Here is a 21,952-nt window from a genome sequence, read left to right on the forward strand (position 1 = left end):
GACGCCACTTGCCGCAAGCCGATGTATGTGACTGGGGGCGGCGAGAGAAACGGCATGCAGGCAGGCCAGCATGGTATATCGAGCAGCACGATCCCGGACAACGAGCAGACGAGATGGAAGAAAAGGGAGATCAGTGCCCAGGTGAGTTCGAGCTGTTGTCAGGCGGTTGGGCAGGGCGCTGTATGAGGGGAGAGCGGCTGCCCTATTGGCCGCGGGCCGCCGCTATACCTGGTCGGGCCGGTCCTGCCTTACCGCGACTTTTCTCTCTTCACCACGACTACTTGCTATCTTCATGATTCATCAGAACTTCTTCCTGCTGGATCCATGCCCCAGTCGGCCATCGCCACGGCCTATCGCCAGCTGTACCGCGCCGGCCTCAAGGCTGTGAGATACTCGACACCGCAGCGCCATGTCCTGCGCTGGAATCTGCGCTCCGCCTTCCGCTCTGGCAGCCAGAGTGATTTCGACAGCACCAAGATAGCGCAGACCATCCTGTTCCTTGAACGAGCCGCCGCGTCTTCTACCAGCCTGGAGCACAAGATTGTGAAGAATCTGCTGCATGTCAGATACTGGGAGCAGGCAACCCTGAAACCCAGATCCAAACCATCGTAAGTGCGGTCGATCTTCACATGTATCCGCAACGAGGACCTAACCCTCCCTCCCTCAATAGTCGCGATGCTGCCCAGCACTATTTGGGGTGGTCAGCAAACACCCACTTCAATTCCACCTTGATGCTCCTGAATGAGAGCCTCGGTACTTGCTTAAGATGAAGCTTGCTCAACCATCATAGGCCGGATTCCCGACCTATCAAGGCGTGCCTCGTCCACTCACCGGTATAGTGAGCATGATTGACGCCTGCTATCTATCTAGGTCTTCTACTCGATTCCTCTGCGACACATATTTCGAGTGCATAACGATACTCGCCGTCGCAGACTTGTACTATACATATTCACTGCAGAAAAAGACGCAGACCAAACAATACATGACAAAATATATCCCCCCCCCTTGTATCAACATTCAGAGCTCGAAACTAGCTTGTCGACATACGGTAGGATAAAAAAGCCTGTGTCCACGTTTTATGTATCATGTAATTAAGTCCCTGGGTTGATTTGCTTGTACCCCCTTGGGATGTCTACAAGGCTGTGACTGGCTTGTCCTTGCATCAGGCCTGCAGGCCGCAGCAGCAGCACCTTGGTCACATGTGCGCCACCAGAAAAATCCTGCGACGAAAATCGCTCTGGGGAAACATGCCTATACCGTGCCAAAAAACCAATTTAATTAATTATTTGCATCACATTTCGTGTCTAAAAATCCCAATGGGCGAGTACATTGTGTCTCTACTTATAGAACCTATATTTAGACACACTCGTCCATTCTCTCCAGCCTCCACCTCCACCATCCGCGAACCGTCGCCACCACCCGGACCCAACCTCGGCCACGACAAACCCCATCAACCTACCAGAGACTGCCCAAACGTCGACGTGCTTCAGAATACGAGCCGGAACAATCGAATAACTGATACATCTTCCGACCGAGGCTTCGGCGCTACAAGGCATCTTGCGGCAGATGGGTCGAGCAATGACGTGGTTCAGCTGGGAAATATGAACGATCAAGACAGCCATCGTATCGACCGCAACAATGTCGAAGCGCAACTTGAACCTCAGACAACAAACACATCCCTATACAATTCTACTGACGGCACTCCGTCCGCCGTGACTGTACCTCCCCTAGACCGGTACGATCGGCAGCTGCACGAATTGCCAGAGGATGATGGGATGAGGGTTTTGCGCAGGAAGATCCACACGATCAGAGACAACCACGCGACCAGCGCTGAAAAGGCACGCCTGATACATACCTTGATGACCGAAAACTACGATTCCACACGCAAGAACTATTCCAGAGAGAGACAGCCCTCTCTGCCTCGATTTCCATCGAGCTTGCCGAGTCTTGAACAGTCCAACGCTCCTTCGTCGCCTCGACTACGTCGATCCTTTGACCAGCTTTCTCTCGACCATGCAATTTCAGCCACAGCGGAACCCACCAGTAACGGATATAACCTCACGCCCGCTGATCTAGAGCCCACTTACGCCCCTCGCGATATTGTCGTCGTTACAAATAACTCAAACGAAGAACCGCCTGTTGAATCCACCCCCATTGATATTGGTGACGATAATAGTGATTACTCGGACGAAAATGTTATGATTTTGGGCTGTGAACATTACAAACGCAACGTCAAATTACAATGCTACACATGCAAAAAATGGTATACCTGTCGTTTTTGTCACGACCAAGTGGAGGACCACGCCCTTATACGACGAAAAACCGAGAATATGCTGTGTATGCTATGTTGTCTTCCCCAGCCAGCAGCCCAATACTGCAGAGGCTGTGATGAACGAGCCGCTTCCTACTTTTGTGACGTGTGCAAGTTATGGGATAATGATAGTTCGAAAAGCATCTACCACTGCAATGATTGCGGAATCTGCCGCATAGGTCAGGGCATTGGGAAAGATTTTTATCACTGCAAGGTATGGAGATATATGTTACACCTTCAGACCAATGCTCATATTCGAATAGACTTGTAGCGTATGCATACCCATCTCGATCGAGAACACGCATCGTTGCATCGAACGTTCCACTCAATGCGACTGTCCGATCTGCGGGGAATACATGTTTACGTCCCCTGATACTGTTGTTTTCATGAGATGCGGTCATAGCATTCACAAGAAATGCTACTCTGACCACGCGAAAACTTCATATCGATGTCCAATTTGCAGTAAAAGCATCATGAACATGGAAGCCCGTTTTCGTAATCTGGATCGAACAATTGAGGGCCAGCCCATGCCAATTGAATTCAAGGACACCAGAGCAATGGTATATTGCAATGACTGTGGCGCAAAGTCAAATGTGCCATATCACTGGCTTGGTCTAAAATGCGATTTGTAAGTGTTGATGCTTGTCGCTTACATAAAATTAATGGTGCTAAACTATTCAGATGTGAATCTTACAACACAGCACAAATTGCCATGCGAAGCGGTACCAGTGAAGCCGATGGTGAGGATAGTGAAGCGTCTCCAGAACAAGCCATCTCGTACAACCTCCCTGATCATACTTGTGAATCCATTGCGAACTCAAACTTAGTTGCAGAACCCTTAGATGGAGAAAACGAGCTTTGGCGACCCCCTACCTCCAATTCTTCTGACGGGCGCTCTTCGCGCGACATACAACGATCTCGTCCACAGCAAATTTCCCCGACAGTTGGAAACTACTTTGACCTTTCTAGAGACTCGGCATGGGCGCCTTCAATCTTCTCTAGTCGCCGTAGTGAAGAGGGAAGTGACACCGAGGAGCTAGGCTTCTGGGCCACGTCACCTCTTCGTAAATACGCACTCTTCCGAAATCGCGGACTCGAAGGCGATGAAGAAGGCGAAAGTGAAGACGATAGCGATAGCGTGTCTAACAAAGATGAAGATGATGGCATAGAAGATGACGATGACGACGATATCGACCCAATTGAGTTATTTGGGCATCGTTGAGATCGATACATTATTATATCCTTTATATATCTCGACTCCCAAGCAAACCCCCCATTTGGCCTCCAAAAGGCATCGGTTGAGGCCTCCCATTCCATGAAGTGGTGATCTTCGAGAAATGCTTAAAAATACCCATAGCTGGTCTGGGAAATGCCACTGGCGAGTATTTATTTTGGCCGGCATCGCAGCGCTGGTGCATTTGACTTTTTTGTACACCCAGCGGAGGTGATACTCTGGACCGTCAGGGCACAACCAAATTCGCATCTCTTCCCAGCTTTGGAAAATGTCTTTTCTACGCTCAGTTCGCCTAGATGTTATTGGACCAATAGTTCTACATGGGTTTGGGATAACTGCAGGAAGACCAGTGGCTCCAGAAAGTTGGCTGAAGCTGGCTTTCATGCTATTATGGCCATATTTGGTAGCTTTGCAACGAGGCCAAGTACACTTTAAACTCTTGAAGGTGATGAACGCGCATTGGGGGATACCTAAGCTTTTACCAGATGTACAGAAGCAATTCAAGCCTTGACTATCCTTTTGAAAGGGACCAGGCTAGGCGATAAGCCAAGTGATTGTGAACAATGTAGCTTCTACGGTTTCAATCTACAGTGATTCTAGCTACCCACAACAATGAATGTCGCGTAAATTGGGAAAAGTCTATTATCAGGACTAGGAAGTCTACTCCGTAGGATTTACAAATACGCAGGGATCCCCAAGTCCGCAGGGACCAACCGGTAGTGGTCTAGCACGGTGTTGGATTCTATCACACAGACGCTGATGACTTGTTAAATTTTATACCAAGAAAAGGCCCTCAGTGGGGATTCTTAGTACGTAACAGTCACATATTCCTTTTGTTAGGCACCCAAATTGTTGCTCTCTCCCTCCCTCCCTCCCTCCCTCTCTCTCTCTCTCTCTCTCTCTCCCCCACTCTCACACATACTCATTACTGCACCCTTCACCATCTCAAAATGAACCACCTCCGTGAATCCCTGCTGAGCCCCTCGCCAAAAGGCACCCCCGACCTCACTACGTTAGACAGCGCCTCTATAGACAAGCAGGATGTGCTAGCAGCCGTTGCCCGAGGGGAATTTGAGGAACTCCGGGGAGTAGCCTTCTTTAATCGAACCTGGGTCGTCAGCAACAGATACTGTAGCATCGGAGATGGAGTGGATTTTCTCGAGGAGTATCTCCATTCCATATGGCATATATACTACCAGCTCGGCCGATATACGTCGCATGAGACGCCCGACCACGATCGTCTAGTCCTCGATATCCTCCGCATCCAGGGACTAGGCCCGTTAACCAGGCCTGCACCTGGACTGTATGGAATCGATATCGCGCGAACAGTCGAAGGCACGCTATGGAATGACCTGCCTTTCTTGGTCACTGACATGACCGACTTCTGGATCAACAACTGCGCGTCAATGTCCGGCACCCATCGACTCAATTTTGCGTCCTTCTTGGCCAAGCTGGCGTCAACCCGCGCCAGCAAGGACAGAATGTGTCAGATCGCCCTCATCCTATTCCGCACTACGTTTGAGGATGGACGGGACCTTCGCACCACGGAGGATCCGGAAAGCGAAGATCTAGGACGCAGCATTAGGAACCTTGACATTGTGCACTTGTTGCCAGCTGCCTGTGCGTGGATTAAGGAGGCAGGTTACAATCTCATTCAACTCTCGGATGTCTCATGGAATGATTGCCCAAGCACCATTGGCCACGGTGGGCAGAAGTTCATCGAGTCAGAATTCGGGAAGCGATCACCGACTGGATTCACGCCATGGAGATGGATGTACTGGCTCAAGCGACTCCATGAAATTCAGGAAGAGGCAAAAGAGGCTAAAGAAGAACGGCTGGAGGAGTATGCCACGGATGCCATTGAAAGGATGGTCTCAAACGTGGAGGAACGGAACTCTGAAATTCTGAGGGCGTACCAAACCGGTGGGGATGTCATATCTCAGGATAAGCATTTGTTATGCCTGAAGAATCTTGTGAAGAGCAAAAGGGTGGAGAAGGAGGAGGAGGACGACGAGGAGGATATTTAGAAATTCTCCAAGTATAGACCACTCGATGCCTTAACAGGTTGGTTGTCCCTGGAAGATCTACAATATATGGCATGCGAGCTAGTACAGAAACAGTAAGGGCGCGGAGTACATCACATGACACATGATCCATATATCACGTGCCAAGCTTCTGGGTCTTGGCGCGGATTAATAAGCGTGGTTCGGTTCACTGTAGAAAATAGTAGAACCCCTCCTAATAATTTGTATGATTCTTTTACTATTATATTATAGATATATAACTAATTTCTTAATAATCGAATCTAATTTAATAACGTCAGAGAGATTAATGTCGGGCAGATTGCACCAACACGTTTTAAGTGACACGCGAGGCTTAAGTAAGCTGTCACCGCAAACGTGACGTTTTGTCGATTGTTGATAACGCGATTGATAGCAACACAGCGAGGGGTTCCGCAACCATCTGTGTCTTTCAGCCGGGCCTTGTTTCTCTGTCAGTTGCAAAGTTGTTCCCCCAGACTCGTTTTGTCTTCTTCACCTCCTTCGCCACTTTCGCCATTTCCCCCCATCATCTGAAACGAGCACGGATGTCCTGATAGTCGCCGATCGGTCGCCCGGCAATGGTCCTATCTTTGTATTAAGCCCATTAATTCCACTCGCTGCATCCTTCTTTCTTGCTCCATAGCCATTATACTGTGTCTGCGACGCTTTCCAACCCATCCCCAGTTTTATGGACCGCGTCGCAATGATCCGTCGCAACTCCGACTTTGAAATTCACCTGCCAGACGCGGGCTCGCCAACCGCAGACGTCCCCGATACTTCTTCAGATGTAGAGATGCTCTCGCCAGACAACCAAGAGCATACGATGGAATTGCCTCCTCATATCGCTGCTCGTTTCTACCGACGTTCCTCGAGCGCCCGCCGGGCATCTGACAAATCCTCCCGCCGAAGTTCGATGTCGTCACTACATTCTCATCACTCGAGCACGACTACCCATGGAAACCCGCAAAGCAACTATATTGCTCAACATCTTCGCCGTACCTCCATTTTGGAAACCCGCAAGGCACGGCTGGCTGATCGAGCTGCCCATGCCGAAAAAGTGAGACTTCGTGCGACCGTCGCCAAGACCGCGACGCGAAATTTACAAATAGAGAGAGCGCTGGCAGCCCAGCAGGCCCGGGAACGGCTGTTAGCTGAAATCACCGCCAAATGCGAGGATGAGGTTCGTCGAGCGAAGAAAAAGGCTGAGGATACCCGAGAAATGAAAGCCGCCAAGCACGCTCGCCTTCGATTAGAAATGGCCGAGAAATTCGCCGAGGCCGAGAAAAGACGCCTCGACTATCAGCAAAAACACAGACGGCAAAGAACAAACAGTGCCCATTCTGAGAAAGATATTCACGCGGAGAAACCCGTGCTGGAATCCCTGACACGGGATGCCGCTGCTCAGCTTATTCAAAGAGCTTGGAGGAACCACCACTCCAAAGCTGTTATGAATTCTTTCCGTGCCCTGGATCTATCTGTACAGAGGATTCGCAGCATGTCCTTTGACGACTTGGGTGCTCTCCTCTCTGAAGAAAACGTCTTGAGCACGATGGCCAAAGTACTTCGCCTTTGTGGGCTCCAAGACATGGAAGGTGGTGACATGGCTGAGCGAGGGGCTGTCCGGACTTTCCTAAGCAGTTATCTGATCCTTACTCATCCTTCTGAAGTTATGAGCAGAGATGGCGAGCAGGAGCAGGATCTGATTGAAAAGGCACGCGACTTGGTAGTAGTGTTTGAGCAGGTTGTCACCCAGCTTTCGATCGACTACCGGAGCACTGCTACATCGAGCGACCTACAAACTCTACGAGAAGCATATGGTGTTTTCTTTTCCGCTTTCCATGCGTGGAAATCTCATGACTCTACAGTATTGGTTGAGATTATGTTGGCTCAATTTGTTGAGCTAGAACTAATCTGGCAAACTGTAAAGGATGACCGAGAGGGCGGCGTCGCTGACGACTACAACCAGGGAATCAGACATAACCAAATTCTACTCTTGGCGAAGCTGAAGCGGCTTGCCGGCGCTGAAAAGGCCATGGACTTGGTGAAGAAGGCTATCAGAAAAGCCAAGCGTGAAAGGAGGCGCTCGACGTCTTCAAAACAGGCTATTCCTCGATCGGCTGCAGTTACAACATCCGCAGAGAACAATCCCGAGAGTGTTTCTTCCCCTATTAGTGAGACTTTTAATAGTGTTGAGAGTGCCGTTCTTCGCGAACTAGATAAGCAGAGGCTATCGCCGCATGAGAGCTTCGTCAAGGTTTTAACCGCGCTTCCTGAGAATCGGGTTTTGGTGCATGAGCTGCTTCTCAACAAAGAATATCGAATCGAACAAGCCTCATACACGGCTCCGCGGCAGCGAATAATCAAACATATGATCGACATGATGAGAAGAGATGTTGAAGCTGGCCTTGGCACGAAGTGGATAGTTGCAATGGCTACTGTTATACAAGACCGACTTCTGAGATCCCTCAAACCTGGGAATTCGTTGCACGTTCTCATCAGTGAGGCGCTAGATCCAAAGGTGATTGAGGCGCAATGCAATTCCGGCGTATTCTCTTATGACCGCTTCTTCGATTTTATGACTGGCATTCTCCCCAAACTTTGTGCTCCATTCCGAGACCCCGAAGTGAAAGCTTTTTCCGAAGACGTTTCTGGTGACGCCATTGATCGGCTGTCTAGACTGATGGCTATCATTGACTTGCTGTCTTTGGATCACACAAATTTCATGATCCATATGGCGGCTCCTCAACTCATACAAGAAGCACCAGGTTATGAACAGAGGACATTCGAAAGAGGTCTTGCGGATGGGTCGATTGTTTTGGAAAAAGTGAAACGTTTTTGGCAAGTAAATCGCAGTGTGGTGTTAGAGGAAATGAGACGACGTGACCCGGAGAATGTTAATTCTCATATTCAACCCTCGGTTTCAAAAATATACGCCCAAGGGCTGGCAGACATTGTGCTCGGCAACTCTCCAGTTTCCGAGGATATCGTTCCAGAGACACTTGAACTTGATTACAATCGACTCGCACGATTGCATATGAAGGCCTTCAGTATTGTCGCAACGGCATCCATTCTTTTGACTGCGAAGAATTTGCTCAAAAGAGATGCAAGGTCACATTGGAAAGCCGAAGCAGACCGCATTGTTTCTTTGGATTTCACCGAGACCAGACCCGAAAGGGTATTGTCGATCATCGAATCGACTCATCCGATGCCATCTACCGCTAGGTCGCAGCTTCTGTCGACTATCAAACGTGTTGTCGGACCAGTCGTTACTGCCTCGGTCTCAGCAGAGCTTTCGCAAAGCCCCCAAGTCGAGGTTGTTTCGGGATCGACCTTGTCCACCCAGAATGACTCCGGGGTGAATGAACTATCGGCGCCAAGTTTCACGGACCCGGTTGGAAAACTTCTTCTATCTCGACTTCGCACCCATGTCTTATCTCGCCTTAACGCTGCAAGCGCCAGCGAGAGGATCCGCGCTACCACGACAGCAAGTCAAAGCCTTGCTGCTGCGGGAATGCCCGAGTTCGTAAACGACGTAGGGAAACTCGTTGATGACCTCTCCAAAGTTAGAGAGGCCGATTGGACAGGCCATAGTTCTGTTTACGAAGGTATTTTGAGTGGCGGCCCGCCCCCAACTACTTCGACATGATTTCATATACTACAGTTTAATTACTTGCATTAATGTTGTATTATTCCTTGCTTTTGCTGTATCGTTATTCAGTATTTGGGGTTAGAAGAGACTATTTGACTTGCCTATGAATTTCTTAATCAATATACCTGATTTACATCGTGTCTTCCAATACGTCGTAAAGCAATCGCATGCTGCCAATAATTCCCAACTAATCAGTATATATCCCTTTTATTTTTCTGTTACAACTTGGTAATGACGCGCGAATCTCTATCAGATGTGATGCTTCCGCTAACCCTAATTCGAACTGTAGTGACCACATGATTGAAAACGACTACACCTGGGCAGCAAACTACCTAGGCACCTATATCCAAAATTTCCTTCGCTACACGCTCGCCTGATCTTACAGCCCCATCCATATACCCGGTCCAGAATTCTGCTGTCTCAGTGCCAGCAAAATGGATCCCCCCTACTGAAGTCTTCAGAGCCGGACCGTACTGCGTGAGCAAGCCCGGAGGCGCGTATGCCACAGGAGCCCCGCGAGAAAATTCCTCTAGGTCCCAGCGCTGAAAAACGCAAGAAGTGACGTTTGCAGCTGGGGGTCCGAAATAACGAACCAAGTCCTTGGTAATGATATCTTGCATCTCGGTCTCGGATAGTGTATCAAGTACACGCATTTCATCGGCTTCGATGAACCCCATAAGAACACCAATTGTACCATTAGGTGGAGAACTATCAAAAATACTGCGGATAGCGCCACTATCACTGAGAACTTGGCCATTAAGACCCATTGGACGCCAAAAGGGAGAGTCGTAGATTGCGTGCACTTTCCCCAGGGCTCCCATAGGCATACGTTGGGTGAGTTGGTCTCGGTGGGGTGGCAAAAGAGGTTTATATAGTATTCGGGAGGCCATTGGAGGAGACATAGCCACAACCACATCTTGAGCAGTAAAGGGAGAATGGTTGTCAACAGTCACAGTATATCTATTGTCATCATTCTTTTGTATACGGCGAACTGGGGCGTTCAAAACCACCACTCTCTCACCAAGACGTTCTGCCAACCTTGTTGCAAGTAGCTGCGTGCCACCGACAACTCTTTTCTCTTGTGCTCCTCCTTGAACACCGACAAGCCTTTCGAGACTCCCCTTGGTAGTTTCGTTTCCAGCCGCAGCCACGTAAGCAAGAGTGTAAAGCAAAGATGGCTCAATCCATTCTGTGGAAAGAATGCTTGCCCATGCTAGTTGCAGTACGAATTGAGCATCCGGATGAGGTGCTAACGGAGCTGCCCACGATGCAAAAGTCTGACTATCCCAAATCCTCGCGTTGGGGTGATTCCAAGGAGCATTAGAATCCAATTCGCTAGCCATTGAGTCTATGGTCTGCATGACAGACACCAACTGTAGCAGGGCTTCATCGCTGACGGGTGGAAGAGCGCCGGCACCAATATCTCCGGCGTAACTGTACCTCGTGTTGTTGCGATAGAAGGTATTGTTACCTTGATCATAGGTTGGAAAGAGTGAAATCCCTAGCTCATTGGCCAAAGCAATGACCCTGTCCTGGGTTGGCCCAATGAATTCAGCACCCATCTCAAGAACATCCCCGTTTGGAAGCTGATGGTTCAGAACGCGGCCACCGACTCGGTCTCGGGCTTCGAGCACAACGACGCTTTTGCCGGCTTCAACAAGATCTTTCGCTGCACTGAGACCAGAAAGACCACCGCCGATGATTGCTACATCAACATCGTGAGGATGTGCCGCACTAAAAAAGGCCAACAAAGGCGTCATAGAGAAAAGATAAGACGAATACATTGTCGTTTTCAACGAATCGGTTGATGCTGGAAAATGTTTCAACAATTGAGAAAAGAGAGATATTCTGGCTTATATGTAGATATAACTTACTGGACAGTAAACTATAAGACTGAATATGTTCCGGGCTTCCGCGGCCATTTTCCTACTTGCTTCTTTCTCGCAAGCTTCGCTCGCAACCCCTTTTGACTGTTGCCTTGGATGCATAGATGAGAATTTAGTATGATGGATTGTCAGGTAAAGATCCAATGTTGCGATTGGTTATATTTTGAAGTCAGCTGCGGATGGATCTTTCAGGTGTAGTGCATACAGGATGCGAGATACGAAGTCCGAGATGCGAAATCCGATGAACGTACATGTAGCGAAAGCCTGGACAGAATACGAGAGGCCTATTATCTGAAATAATCCCCTTCCAATACGTTGCAGAAACGGGGAAATTGATTTAATATCATAAACTGTTAGTGCTTAAGGACAAAAAACTAGATTCATCGAGTTCAAGAAGAAATAATCTCCATCGGCCAAGCAATAAACGGATGCCAGTTTTCAGACAAAGACAACCAAATAACATTGATGATATATTGGGCATAGCCATGAAGAAACCAGGAGCTGCTTTCGGGCCGACGATGCAGAAGTATACAATAATGAGCCATTATCACCAAGCTTTCCGGATTTCCTTCTTTCAAAAGATTGACAAATTTAATAGAAAGACGAATAGCCCATGTCATGGTGGTAACAAAAGTTGTTTTTCCTAGTCTCTTCCTTGTATTTGCCTGCACAAATACACTCACAAGATCGTGAGCAGCGAGACTACAAATTTGTGAAGTTTCCTCATCTTCAATAGTAGATGCAAATTTCAAAAGACGCAACATATGTTCACCCCCTTCTATTTCATCTATTGATCCCATGTCGGTAGAAAACACTGGGCGCAAGAGGGGCTCTAAGAAACTGTTTTCTAACTCGGCTCTGTACTGTCTGAGAATGCTGTAGCCGCCTTGACACAGCCCGATCCAGTCAAACAACCCGGCTGGTGACTCGGACATATTTGACTCTCTTATCTTGCTCACAAAGATAATAGGGACCAATAGACAGGAGAATGTAAATAAAGCGCAGCAATTTGATTGGTCCATAACTACCAGAGCTTTCTGAAATGATTTCAGGGCTTCTTGTTCGTGAAGCGACCCTTTGAAGTAAAGCTCCGTTCTGCGAGTGGGTGACATGTGAGCCAGATGTAATGCAGCTACTGATAATATACCATGCAAGAGATATTCATGCTGAAATGCGAGTTTAGGGACCTGGTACTGCCACAATTGATTCAGGGAAGACTCGATATAATTGTCACCAAGTGTAATTGATGTGAATAGCGTATAGTGATACATCAGCTCAGCATCTGCTAAACCCGTGTGGGATTCCAAGTTTGAGTAGGCTGTTTGCTGCAGTGACTGTGTTGTATTTGGTTGCCCTTCTGCAGCAGCCGCATTGGGTGGTCTATTACCGGTAAAACCCACATGTTCGTGTATTTTGGTGGGCTCTGAATGGCTTGGTTTGTTTATCGGATTGGGCCGTGTGGTGACAGGACTAGGAAACCTGCAGCAAAGTTCATGTCGAGTACAGCTGTAACAAGAGGGGCGTTGCTCGTTGCACTTGATTCGGCGTTGCTTGCATTGGAAGCAACCTTGCCGAGATTTCCTATGGGCTTTTCGGGCGGTTCTGTTTGATATGCCTCCTATCTCAGGGTTGGCATCCATTGTGTGATGAACGGGGTGTTCAGGATCAGACAACGCGAACGTAGATGCAGGGTTATTATTTCGCCAGCTAAACGAAATACGGGACTTTCCTGCTCCTGAATGATTGGTGTATTATAAACTAGATTGTGTATATTTAGGACTGTGATATTCAGGGGTTCAGTTTAATTAGCCTCTTTCGAAATGTGTAAAGGACTTTTCAATCCTAGCTGATTCGATGTGGATGTTTTGAAGGATGATTGATGATGGAGAGAAATATTGGGGGTTTCCGAAGACCGAAATACGAAATACGAAATACGAAATACGGGATACGGGATACGGAACATATAACGGGCGTAACGAAATACCCTCAAATTCAAGCCCTACATAGTCACCATTTGCTTATCATATCATTATATAATCTGGGGAATAATTCACTTCTTCATGAAGTATCTGTTATTTCGCTGTTTGCTATGGGTTGGAACATAACTACCACACTTGCAACTGACTACTCGAAACAGGACTACACCCTTGAGGCTAATATTGTGCAAAAGATTTCCTATGCGGGAATCTTCATGATACTGTTGTTCTTCCTTTTCGTGAAGTTCCTCTCTATTCTATTCAGTCTACCTTTACTGTGCGCATTTGTGCTTGGGTCAGCTCTATATAGATCGATAAGCTGTTTCCCTTTCTAGTATGGTGTCATACATCCGGCATCGGCATGACGCCGAGCGCCCCGCTTAGATAATTTCTCTTTGCACTGCAAGCAACCATCCAGACAACTCATTGAATAACGATACACACCGAACTCCTAAGACCATTTCAGCCATGATCTGAGATTATATTGAGTCTCACAATTTTATTTCCACCGCAGACTTGAGAGACAGGACCCTTGTACTCTGCGAATTCTCTGTCGGATTAAAAAAAAATACCCCTCGTCTGGAAAACCGCCTAGAAGAAGATAAAAAGAACAAGGAGAAATATACAGCAGCAATGGCCGAAACAACATCACCAACTATATCACACATTTCAGACCTGACGCCACCGTCCATCGAGCGAACATGGCTCACTGCCCCGCATCCTGATCTTCCCTTTGCAGCTACCTGCAGCGCCGACAAGACAGTGCGCGTCTATTCGCTGCGCAATTTCAAGCTGCTGTCAACGATAACAGGCGGACACAAACGAAGTGTCCGAAGCTGCGCGTGGAAGCCATCAGTAAAAGGCGAGAGCGTTCTCGCAACGGGCAGTTTCGATGCAACTGTGGGTATCTGGCGACGGTGGAACAACTACGGCCAAGATGATGGGGACAAACCGTGGATATTGGATGACAGCAACAACAATAATTCAGATGAACTGGAAGAAGAAGTGACCAGTCATAAGCTCAGGCATGATGCGGACGATGCGGGCTCCGATGAAGACGAGGAATGGCGATTTGCTGTGTTACTGGATGGCCACGATAGCGAAGTTAAGTCGGTATCTTGGTCACCATCGGGGATATTTTTGGCGACGTGTGCGCGCGACAAATCTATATGGATTTGGGAGGACCTAGATGATGGGGACAACAATTTTGAAACGGTGGCTGTGCTGCAGGAGCATTCCGGCGACGTCAAGTGTGTCTCCTGGCACCCGACAGAAGATTGTCTGGCAAGCGGCAGTTATGACGATACGATAAGGATATGGCGAGAAGATATCGACGACTGGGGTCAGGTGGCATGCCTAAAAGGCCACACAGGGACAGTCTGGTTTGTGGACTGGGAGCCTGTTGGCAATGTCCCGTCTACCCTGCAATCTCCTGAGCTCAGAGAACAATGGAAAGAGAAACATGCTCTGTCAGGACCTAGATTAGTGTCCGGCTCGGCAGATGGAACTGTGCGAGTGTGGCGGCGACAGGCAAAGCAAGCATCTACGGCGAACACGGGTATACCGAGTATTATTCGTCCTGTCGGGATCGATGAGACCTGGAACGAAGAAGCTATTTTGCCTTCTAACCATGCCCTTGCTATCTACTCAGTTGCCTGGAGTAAACGTACGGGACTTATTGCATCTACCGGGTCCGATGGGAGAATTGTTGTTTACGAGGAGCGGCTTTTACAAACACCAGCACCGGAGACCACTTCCGGTGACAAAGACGCAATGGACGTCGACTCGTCTTCTGCCAAACCTGCTGATAAAAGTGATGTTGCTGGTTCTCAAACTAATTGGGTTATCCTTGCTTCGATAGATGCTGCGCATGGAATATACGAGGTGAACCATGTCACTTGGGCGAAGCGTGCAGATAGGGCCCGGAGCGTAGAATCTTCGAGCACCGAAATAGACGAAGTTCTTATCAGTACCGCTGATGATGGCAGCGTCAAGGTGTGGTCCCTGGAGGGAATCCGTAATGGAAATATCTAGAAGACGAGGATATCAATAGATGACCCTCGCTGGGTTTATGAACTGTGAAACTTTTTCACATATGAAGTAAATGAAAAGCTAAATAGATCGAATGACCCTGAAGAACCTATCCATTATAACATCCTGACAGCCTTTGTATTTTCTTCTCGTAGAAACTATTCTACATGTAGTTTGACCTTGACGCGTATTGCTATTCGTTCGGCTCTAAAAGTCACGGCGTAATTGTCACAAATCTTCCTATTCCGGTATACTCAGCTCCCATATCAAGCGCCGCTTTCCAATGATCCAAAGAGAAGTTCTTAACATCCACAAAGTCACTTCCTCTCGGGAACAAGCCTCTCTCTAGCATCTTGACGAGTTGCTGCATGTCTTCCCTCTCGTACATGAACTTGCCCTTTATCATGATATCCTTGGCAATGATCTGGAAACTCGGTATGGGGCCATCGTGAAACCCCCCCATCAGGCTAACACGGCCCTTGGGCCGAAGCGCCGTGATGGCGCTGTTCAAGTGTGGCGACTTATTCGCCGCAGATGACGATAGATCTAGTACTGCATCAATCGTTCCGAGTGTCTGCAGTGTCGCTGCATCCTTCTCCTCATCTCCAGTGATCTTGACGGTTTCAATATTGGCACCGGGTGTGCCCTTCACCACATGCGTCTTCAACCTTGCTAGTTCAGCTTCGTTTCTGCCCATGGCAATGACCCTGGCACCCATGGAGATAGCGACTTGCACTCCAGCACCCCCAAATCCACCGGTTGCTGGACAGATAACAACGGTCTCACCGGGCTCGGCCCGAATATCTCTGAGGCCACCGTAAGCCACGAGCAGGTAACTGATATATGTCAGATCATTGACGCTATAACCCAAACCCTGGCACAGTCTCGCTTCATCCAGAGGCACACAGCTTTCCAACGGGAATTTGGCGAATTCGGCAAACACCCCATCGCGCCAGACATCTTTCATCAGCCTCTGGGCCGGCTCATTAAACCCGTCCGAGTTTGCGGAAAGGATGATTGCATCCAAGTCGTCACGTCCGCGGATAACGCAGTCGACGTACACCAGTTTTCCTGGCTGCAGAGTTACTGCATCACGTCCTACTGCCACTACTCGTCCAATAGCACTCATACCGCCTACCAGTGGCTTGGGCATAGGGTAGTCACGAGTTCCATCGTAAATGTCGCGCTGGTAAGACAGCACGCCGGCACTAAGGACACGAACTATAGCGCTTCCCGTCTCAGGTTGTGGCGTAGGGAGCGTTTTGACATGAACACCGCTGAGGTCTTTCTCAACCGATTCTAGGACGAGCCCTCGGTGATAGGTTGGGATTTCAAGGGCCATGTTTTGTTGGAGAGGAAGAAAGCCAAAGAGAGAAATGTAACAGAAACAATATCAGAATTTCTGAGCTTGTAAGCAGGGAATACATTTCAGCAAGCTGGGGTGATTTATATCAAGTAGATGAATTTCCCGAAGGAAAAGCCGAGTCCGCGGCGGTAACGGGTTATTCATGGGCTCCGTATCTTGCGTTTAGAACTCACCACGTTTATGCACAACGACTCCGCTATGTGGATACAGTAGCTCGGGTTGGTTTTAACTATTAAATACCCACTTGGAGAGGGACTCACACTTCTGATTTCTGGGGAAGGAGGTAGCAATTCATTCCGAGAACGTTCCGTACTGGCCAGAGCGATTTCTTTAGTTTCCAAGTCTACTTGGATCAGATAAGACCATTTACACCGAAATAAACCGTACCAAAGAATTCATCCAAATTCTGACCAATCGAAAAGTCAAGGTCTTGCTGATCAAAGTCCTGAGGTACAAATGTTTCCACAGTTTGATGCTGGCCTGTGGTCATTGCCTCCAAACGAGCCTGTATTATAGTATGTGACATTTCTAGGCTCTCTTTAGCGGCCTGCATCATCAGCTGTTGTCGAGAAATACCCGATTTAGTGCATTCAGCCCGACACAGGACCACGGCCAGTTTCATGTGTAGGTGTACGTTTGTCTCACCGAGTCGGATACGTCCGGCTGTCTGGCGGAGGGACTCCCGGATTGCATCAATGAGCATTCTACGGTAATTTGACGACCATTGTACAGGTCCATTTTCATCTAGATCAACGAGTAACTCTGAACTAAGAGCCAGAGAAGCATGGATGATGCGGTTTTTGAAAATGCCACCACCGAGCAGGCAAAGATGAGAGAAGTCGACATTTGGCGGCGGTGAGAGCAAGGCTGTTGCAGAGTCAAGGCAGACCTTTCTTGAAAAGTAGAATTCTGGGTGATTCACGTGGGCAGCGCTGGCTAATGGGCGATGGAGGGTTAGCAGAAAGCGGCGAAGAAATAGATCTGCCATGTTGCGATTGAAAACGTGTACTTCATTCCCATTCTTATCCTGTACAATATTATCGCACTCGTGACAGGCATTGTTGAACTGCGACGTTATCGACTGAATCTCGCCTTGCGAAAGGTCAGGGCCAAACCCGTTCACCCGGCGAATTACTTCCATCCGTACTCGTAAGTATTTTAGTAAAAGACGCTGCAATGAAGTCTCCGTTACCACTTCATCAGAATATTGTGGAAGAATCTTCGTGTTTTCGTCAATGTCTCCGTCATTGATGTTCCCAGGGCTTTCGGTGTCAAAATCGTCATAGGCTATGGCGAGGGGCATTCCCGAGTCTAGCGATGCCTGTACGTTCATTTCCAGTATCGTAGCCCATAGGCGTCTCCGAATCTCTGCATCTCTACTCAATAGTCAGAGTCCGTTTTGGCCCATTTATTCTTGACTCAAAAATTATAGTCAAGTGTCTGTTCAAAGAACCGTGACTTACAGAATGTTCATTCTCCCAAAATGTCGAGGATCACGATGCAATCCCATTTGCATTGCTGTACGAGCGAGCGTACCAACTGCTATCCAGACGAGGTCCCCACTGATAGACAGGACTTGACGAGCAAGAATCAATAAGCACTGTATTTGCAGGCCATCAAGACTTATCCGGTTCTTTTCCATAGGGGCGGAGATCCATGATTGTGCCTCATGCACCCATTTATATGATCTCCAGCGGACCATGTCGGCATCAGGAGTGTCTCGATATAGACTAGAACCGATAGCTATCACAAGTTTGATCTTGAACTGAAGGACGCTAGGTGCTTCTTGAGGGTTTCTCCAGTACTGTTCATACTCAGCCCAGAAAGAAGGAGTGTGAAGAATCCGGAAAGCTGATTCAAAATGGGAGACATATAGCCGTGCCATTTGATCAGCAAAGCCGTTGTCAACCGCGTAAAGTGTTGATTCTGCCCACAAAATGGACCTTCCAGGACTTGACGCTTTGATGCTTCGAGCTAGAAGCTTGCATTTGTGAATTATTAGTCGAAGCTCTGACCTCAGATGCCTGATTATTTCTACTTCGGCCAAGCGATCAGTATCGGCATTTAACACGGCAACTCTTTTGAACTGCTTCAATTAACAACGGCAACCGAAAACCAGAGCTAACATCCTTGCTCACCTCTTTTCCGCCATGTGTCCAATGGCTCGGACCATAAAGCCTTGACTTGTTTAGAATCAACTGTGGGTCATGCAAATATTGTTCTTGGGTGATATTAGAGAGTCGTCCATAATTTTGTGAACCTTGTCTGTCCTGCAGACCGCTATTTGCTATAATTGACTCATGCTGTTGGCCTCTTTGCTCCGCATGTCTTGCTTGGGATGTTTCTTTGGTCGTATCTATTACAGAACCAGCCGCAGTAGAAGCAGCTATGTATTCTTCAAGGGCCGAAACCCGACGTCTAAGCACTTCTAATTCGCGCTCTTTGTCCTCCTCCGGAGTAGGAAGACACTGTAAAGATACTTGTGCACTTCGATTATTAGGAAGAGAGCGTACTACTGACACTGAGGTCTGAGATGGCTCAGTTCTGGCGGAATCAGGAGGACTTGGACCTCTTTCCAACGACTGTGGCCGCTCGGCGTTGGTAGCTGTGCCTGGGATGGCCGGCACCTTGTTGACATTGTACAAGCACGAGCACCTAGACACTCTGCAATGGCTGCATGGCTGCGTAAGGTCACACTTGATCTTTCGTCCTGTACACGGACAGTTAGCTGAATATGCTCCAAACAAGCCCTTAACTCCGCAAACTTACGACGGCATTCCTGGCATGAGCGAGCTGGTCGCCGGCGTTTGAGCGGAGATTGTACAGAGTGTCCAGTGCTAGGATGTGTCATTGAGAAAGCTCCGAGCACGCGGATTTCTGATTTCTTCTTGAAAGAATGCTCTTGTTGCCCTTGCGAGGAAAGAGCGAGGTTGAAAAGTCGACGATAAAGGCGAGTGACCCACTTATGTCCGCTCTGGCCACTCGTAATTCAAAGTCAGCGAGCCGCCGAGCTCCCTACTCGGGAAATCCCTAGTTAATTAGCCGCCACGCTTAACTCGACTAAAATTAACAACCAAGCAGTCTCGATATTTGATATATAGACAATATGCCATTCAATTCTAAATAAAATACAAGAAGACAAAGTAATCTTATTTACCCTGCGGATGACCGCCACCGTGCGAAGTCTCGGGTTCGTCGTCATCGTCAATGATGTAGTGTTCTGGTTCCATGTTCGGTGATCTATCCAACCGGTCCAGCTCATCAAGATCAGTCGCCTCGAGATCTCGATCGGCCGACTGCTCATCCTTGCGGAACCGATTGAGAAGAGTTGAACTGTCACCAGGGGATGTGGCATCCCTATACACGGAACTGTAGCCATGGCGTTGACGTCGGCTACGATAAATGAGATATCCCCAAACAGATACACCGATAATGACCACAATTAGTGCCGCTTCCCCTGATTTTGTATATGCCTTCCACTCGGCATCCTTTAGCTTCTCATCTTCGTGTTCGGTGGATGCCGTTTCATTTTTATGGCCACCAACAGTAGTCTCAGGCAACTTCTCCCCATCGAGCCGTGAATCGCCCGGGGAGCCGCCGATGCTGGTGATGTTCACGTTGATGAACCGATCCAACATGTCGCGGCTACGACGAGGCCAGTCAAACGGTACCATGTGGCTGGCATTATAGAAAAGGATGTAGGTCAAATTGCGAGCTTGCTGGTAATACCCAGCCGGTTCGTCGTCAAAGGTCCAACCACGTCGAGGCGCCCAGATGCCTGGTGACGTTTCAAACCCAGTCCCACCGTTCCATTTCATGTTGTGGATCAATTGTTCTGTGCCGAGGTGGTTACATATCAGATCCTTGTCGCCGCTGAAAAGTAGGACACGGACACCGGACTCGATTATTTCCGGAAGGATCTGGATCGAGGGCACCGAATGTGTGGCACGGAAATTGGATCCCACTGTGTCTTTACACTCTTGCCAGCCAGTAGATTTATCATTTTTGAGATTGAGCGCCTCCGCTACATCCGGTCTTTGTAGGTACGTCGTCATGCTAGCAAGGTCTGGGGGCCATGATGACCCACAAGTGTCATCTTCACGCAAACGTATGTCGTACACGTTGGTGCACTTGCCATCTTCACTGGTCATCTCGAGCATGTTCGAGAGAACTCCTTCGCACTCGTGGATACTCACTCTGTTTTTGACTTCGTCGGTGGTCAAGGAGTTCGAGCAGGTATTTTGTAGTTCTTCAAGACGAGAGGAAATCTCGCTGTCTTTTTTTACCAGACCTTCCGCATAGGCATACTGTAAGTAGGCTGGGTATTGGTCAAGAGGTGAAATCCATCCATTGCCGATCATAAGACCCTTCAGGTTCCATGCTGTGCCTGATCCTTTTTTATTTCGATCGATAATCGCCTTGGCAATATAGGGAATGTATTGACCGGCATATGATTCTCCTGCGATATATAACTAATAGGCGGTTGCGTTAGCTCTTACCCAAGCCCGGTTTAAAAGTGCAGCTTAACATACGTCATCGGTTTGATACTCTGGGAAAAGAGTAAACCACTTCTCCAAGAAAGTCATCATGTGATTGGCCATCTGATCCAAATCGTGGATATAACTGTCTGTGCTGACGTAGCTAAAGCCAGTGCCGACCGGCTGGTCGACGAAAAGGAGGTTTGCAAATTCATTCCAGGATCCGTTGTTGTCCACCAACGTGTGGTCGTCTTGCAGTCGATATGGGCCGATTTCCATCAAGGCTCCGTCCATTGAGCTGCATCCTGGCCCTCCGTTCAGCCAAAGAACAGTGCGTTGTCGGTTTGCGATGTGGCGATTTTCGAAATGCCAAAAGAAGAGATTACCGTTCGTTTCGGGATCTACTTCGACATGACTATGCATGACCTTGTTTTAGTGAAAACTCTTCGATAAAATAGTTTCAGCCAGGAACAAGAAAGCTCACCCAGCATGCATCTTCAAAAACGGGCCATCGGGCTGGCCCGGGAGAGACTTGACATAGTAGTCGGCGGCAGACTGGGCAACTGCACCGATCGGGCTGCTTAAAAGCAGCAGCAAAAAAGTTTGCAGCATGGTGTACAGAATACTAGAATAGAACGGGTGTGCTCGTTGAGTGGAATGTGGCCTGTAGATTCAAGGCACAGCCAGCCGTCTGAAGGCAAGGCCCGGTAGTTCCGGCAGTATAGGGTTTTTGATGGATATCAAAGAAAGAAAAGTAGAGGATGTGAGTAGAAGACTTCTTGAAAAGAATTATATCAGATGAGACGCGACAGAAAAACAACCTCGCTCGCGGAGGTTGTGAGGTACGGACGGAGCTACGTAGAACAAACAGAGCGTCGGCGTGGCCTTTGGGGTGGAGCCAAGCCTCACCGCCCGCGCCTACTCTTAGTTTCTGATACCATTCATTAATTCGATGAACAGCACTCCGATGCGTGGCTCT

The 21,952-nt window shown here is 48.4% G+C and overlaps 6 protein-coding genes across 6 annotated transcripts; 4 read left to right on the forward strand and 2 right to left on the reverse strand.

Annotated features, from left to right (window-relative positions):
* Window positions 1–21: 21 nt before the first annotated feature.
* On the forward strand, window positions 22–3,533 carry TRUGW13939_03562 (uncharacterized protein; the record flags this gene model as incomplete). The annotated part of the gene is made up of 5 exons (XM_035486742.1): window positions 22–141; window positions 334–608; window positions 1,361–2,525; window positions 2,575–2,939; window positions 2,993–3,533. 5 exons carry the CDS (start codon window positions 22–24, stop codon window positions 3,531–3,533), a joined length of 2,466 nt encoding a protein of 821 aa, XP_035342635.1.
* A 962-nt stretch (window positions 3,534–4,495) lies between these two features.
* Window positions 4,496–5,572, forward strand: TRUGW13939_03563 (uncharacterized protein; the record flags this gene model as incomplete). Its single annotated transcript, XM_035486743.1, has 1 exon — window positions 4,496–5,572. One exon carries the CDS (start codon window positions 4,496–4,498, stop codon window positions 5,570–5,572), a length of 1,077 nt encoding a protein of 358 aa, XP_035342636.1.
* A 718-nt stretch (window positions 5,573–6,290) lies between these two features.
* Window positions 6,291–9,233, forward strand: TRUGW13939_03564 (uncharacterized protein; the record flags this gene model as incomplete). Its single annotated transcript, XM_035486744.1, has 1 exon — window positions 6,291–9,233. One exon carries the CDS (start codon window positions 6,291–6,293, stop codon window positions 9,231–9,233), a length of 2,943 nt encoding a protein of 980 aa, XP_035342637.1.
* Window positions 9,234–9,568: 335 nt separating this feature from the next.
* TRUGW13939_03565 (uncharacterized protein) lies at window positions 9,569–11,020 on the reverse strand (the record flags this gene model as incomplete). Its single annotated transcript, XM_035486745.1, has 1 exon — window positions 9,569–11,020. The coding sequence occupies one exon, from the start codon at window positions 11,018–11,020 to the stop codon at window positions 9,569–9,571; it is 1,452 nt and encodes a 483-aa protein (XP_035342638.1).
* Window positions 11,021–13,731: 2,711 nt separating this feature from the next.
* Window positions 13,732–15,132, forward strand: TRUGW13939_03566 (uncharacterized protein; the record flags this gene model as incomplete). Its single annotated transcript, XM_035486746.1, has 1 exon — window positions 13,732–15,132. The coding sequence occupies one exon, from the start codon at window positions 13,732–13,734 to the stop codon at window positions 15,130–15,132; it is 1,401 nt and encodes a 466-aa protein (XP_035342639.1).
* Window positions 15,133–15,343: 211 nt separating this feature from the next.
* On the reverse strand, window positions 15,344–21,585 carry TRUGW13939_03567 (uncharacterized protein; the record flags this gene model as incomplete). The annotated part of the gene is made up of 8 exons (XM_035486747.1): window positions 15,344–16,428; window positions 16,883–17,871; window positions 17,959–18,581; window positions 18,634–19,205; window positions 19,265–19,405; window positions 19,653–20,967; window positions 21,028–21,388; window positions 21,458–21,585. 8 exons carry the CDS (start codon window positions 21,583–21,585, stop codon window positions 15,344–15,346), a joined length of 5,214 nt encoding a protein of 1,737 aa, XP_035342640.1.
* Between the last annotated feature and the right edge of the window lie 367 nt (window positions 21,586–21,952).

This window comes from Talaromyces rugulosus, chromosome II, assembly GCF_013368755.1.
Source record: "Talaromyces rugulosus chromosome II, complete sequence".
NCBI lineage: Eukaryota > Fungi > Ascomycota > Eurotiomycetes > Eurotiales > Trichocomaceae > Talaromyces > Talaromyces rugulosus.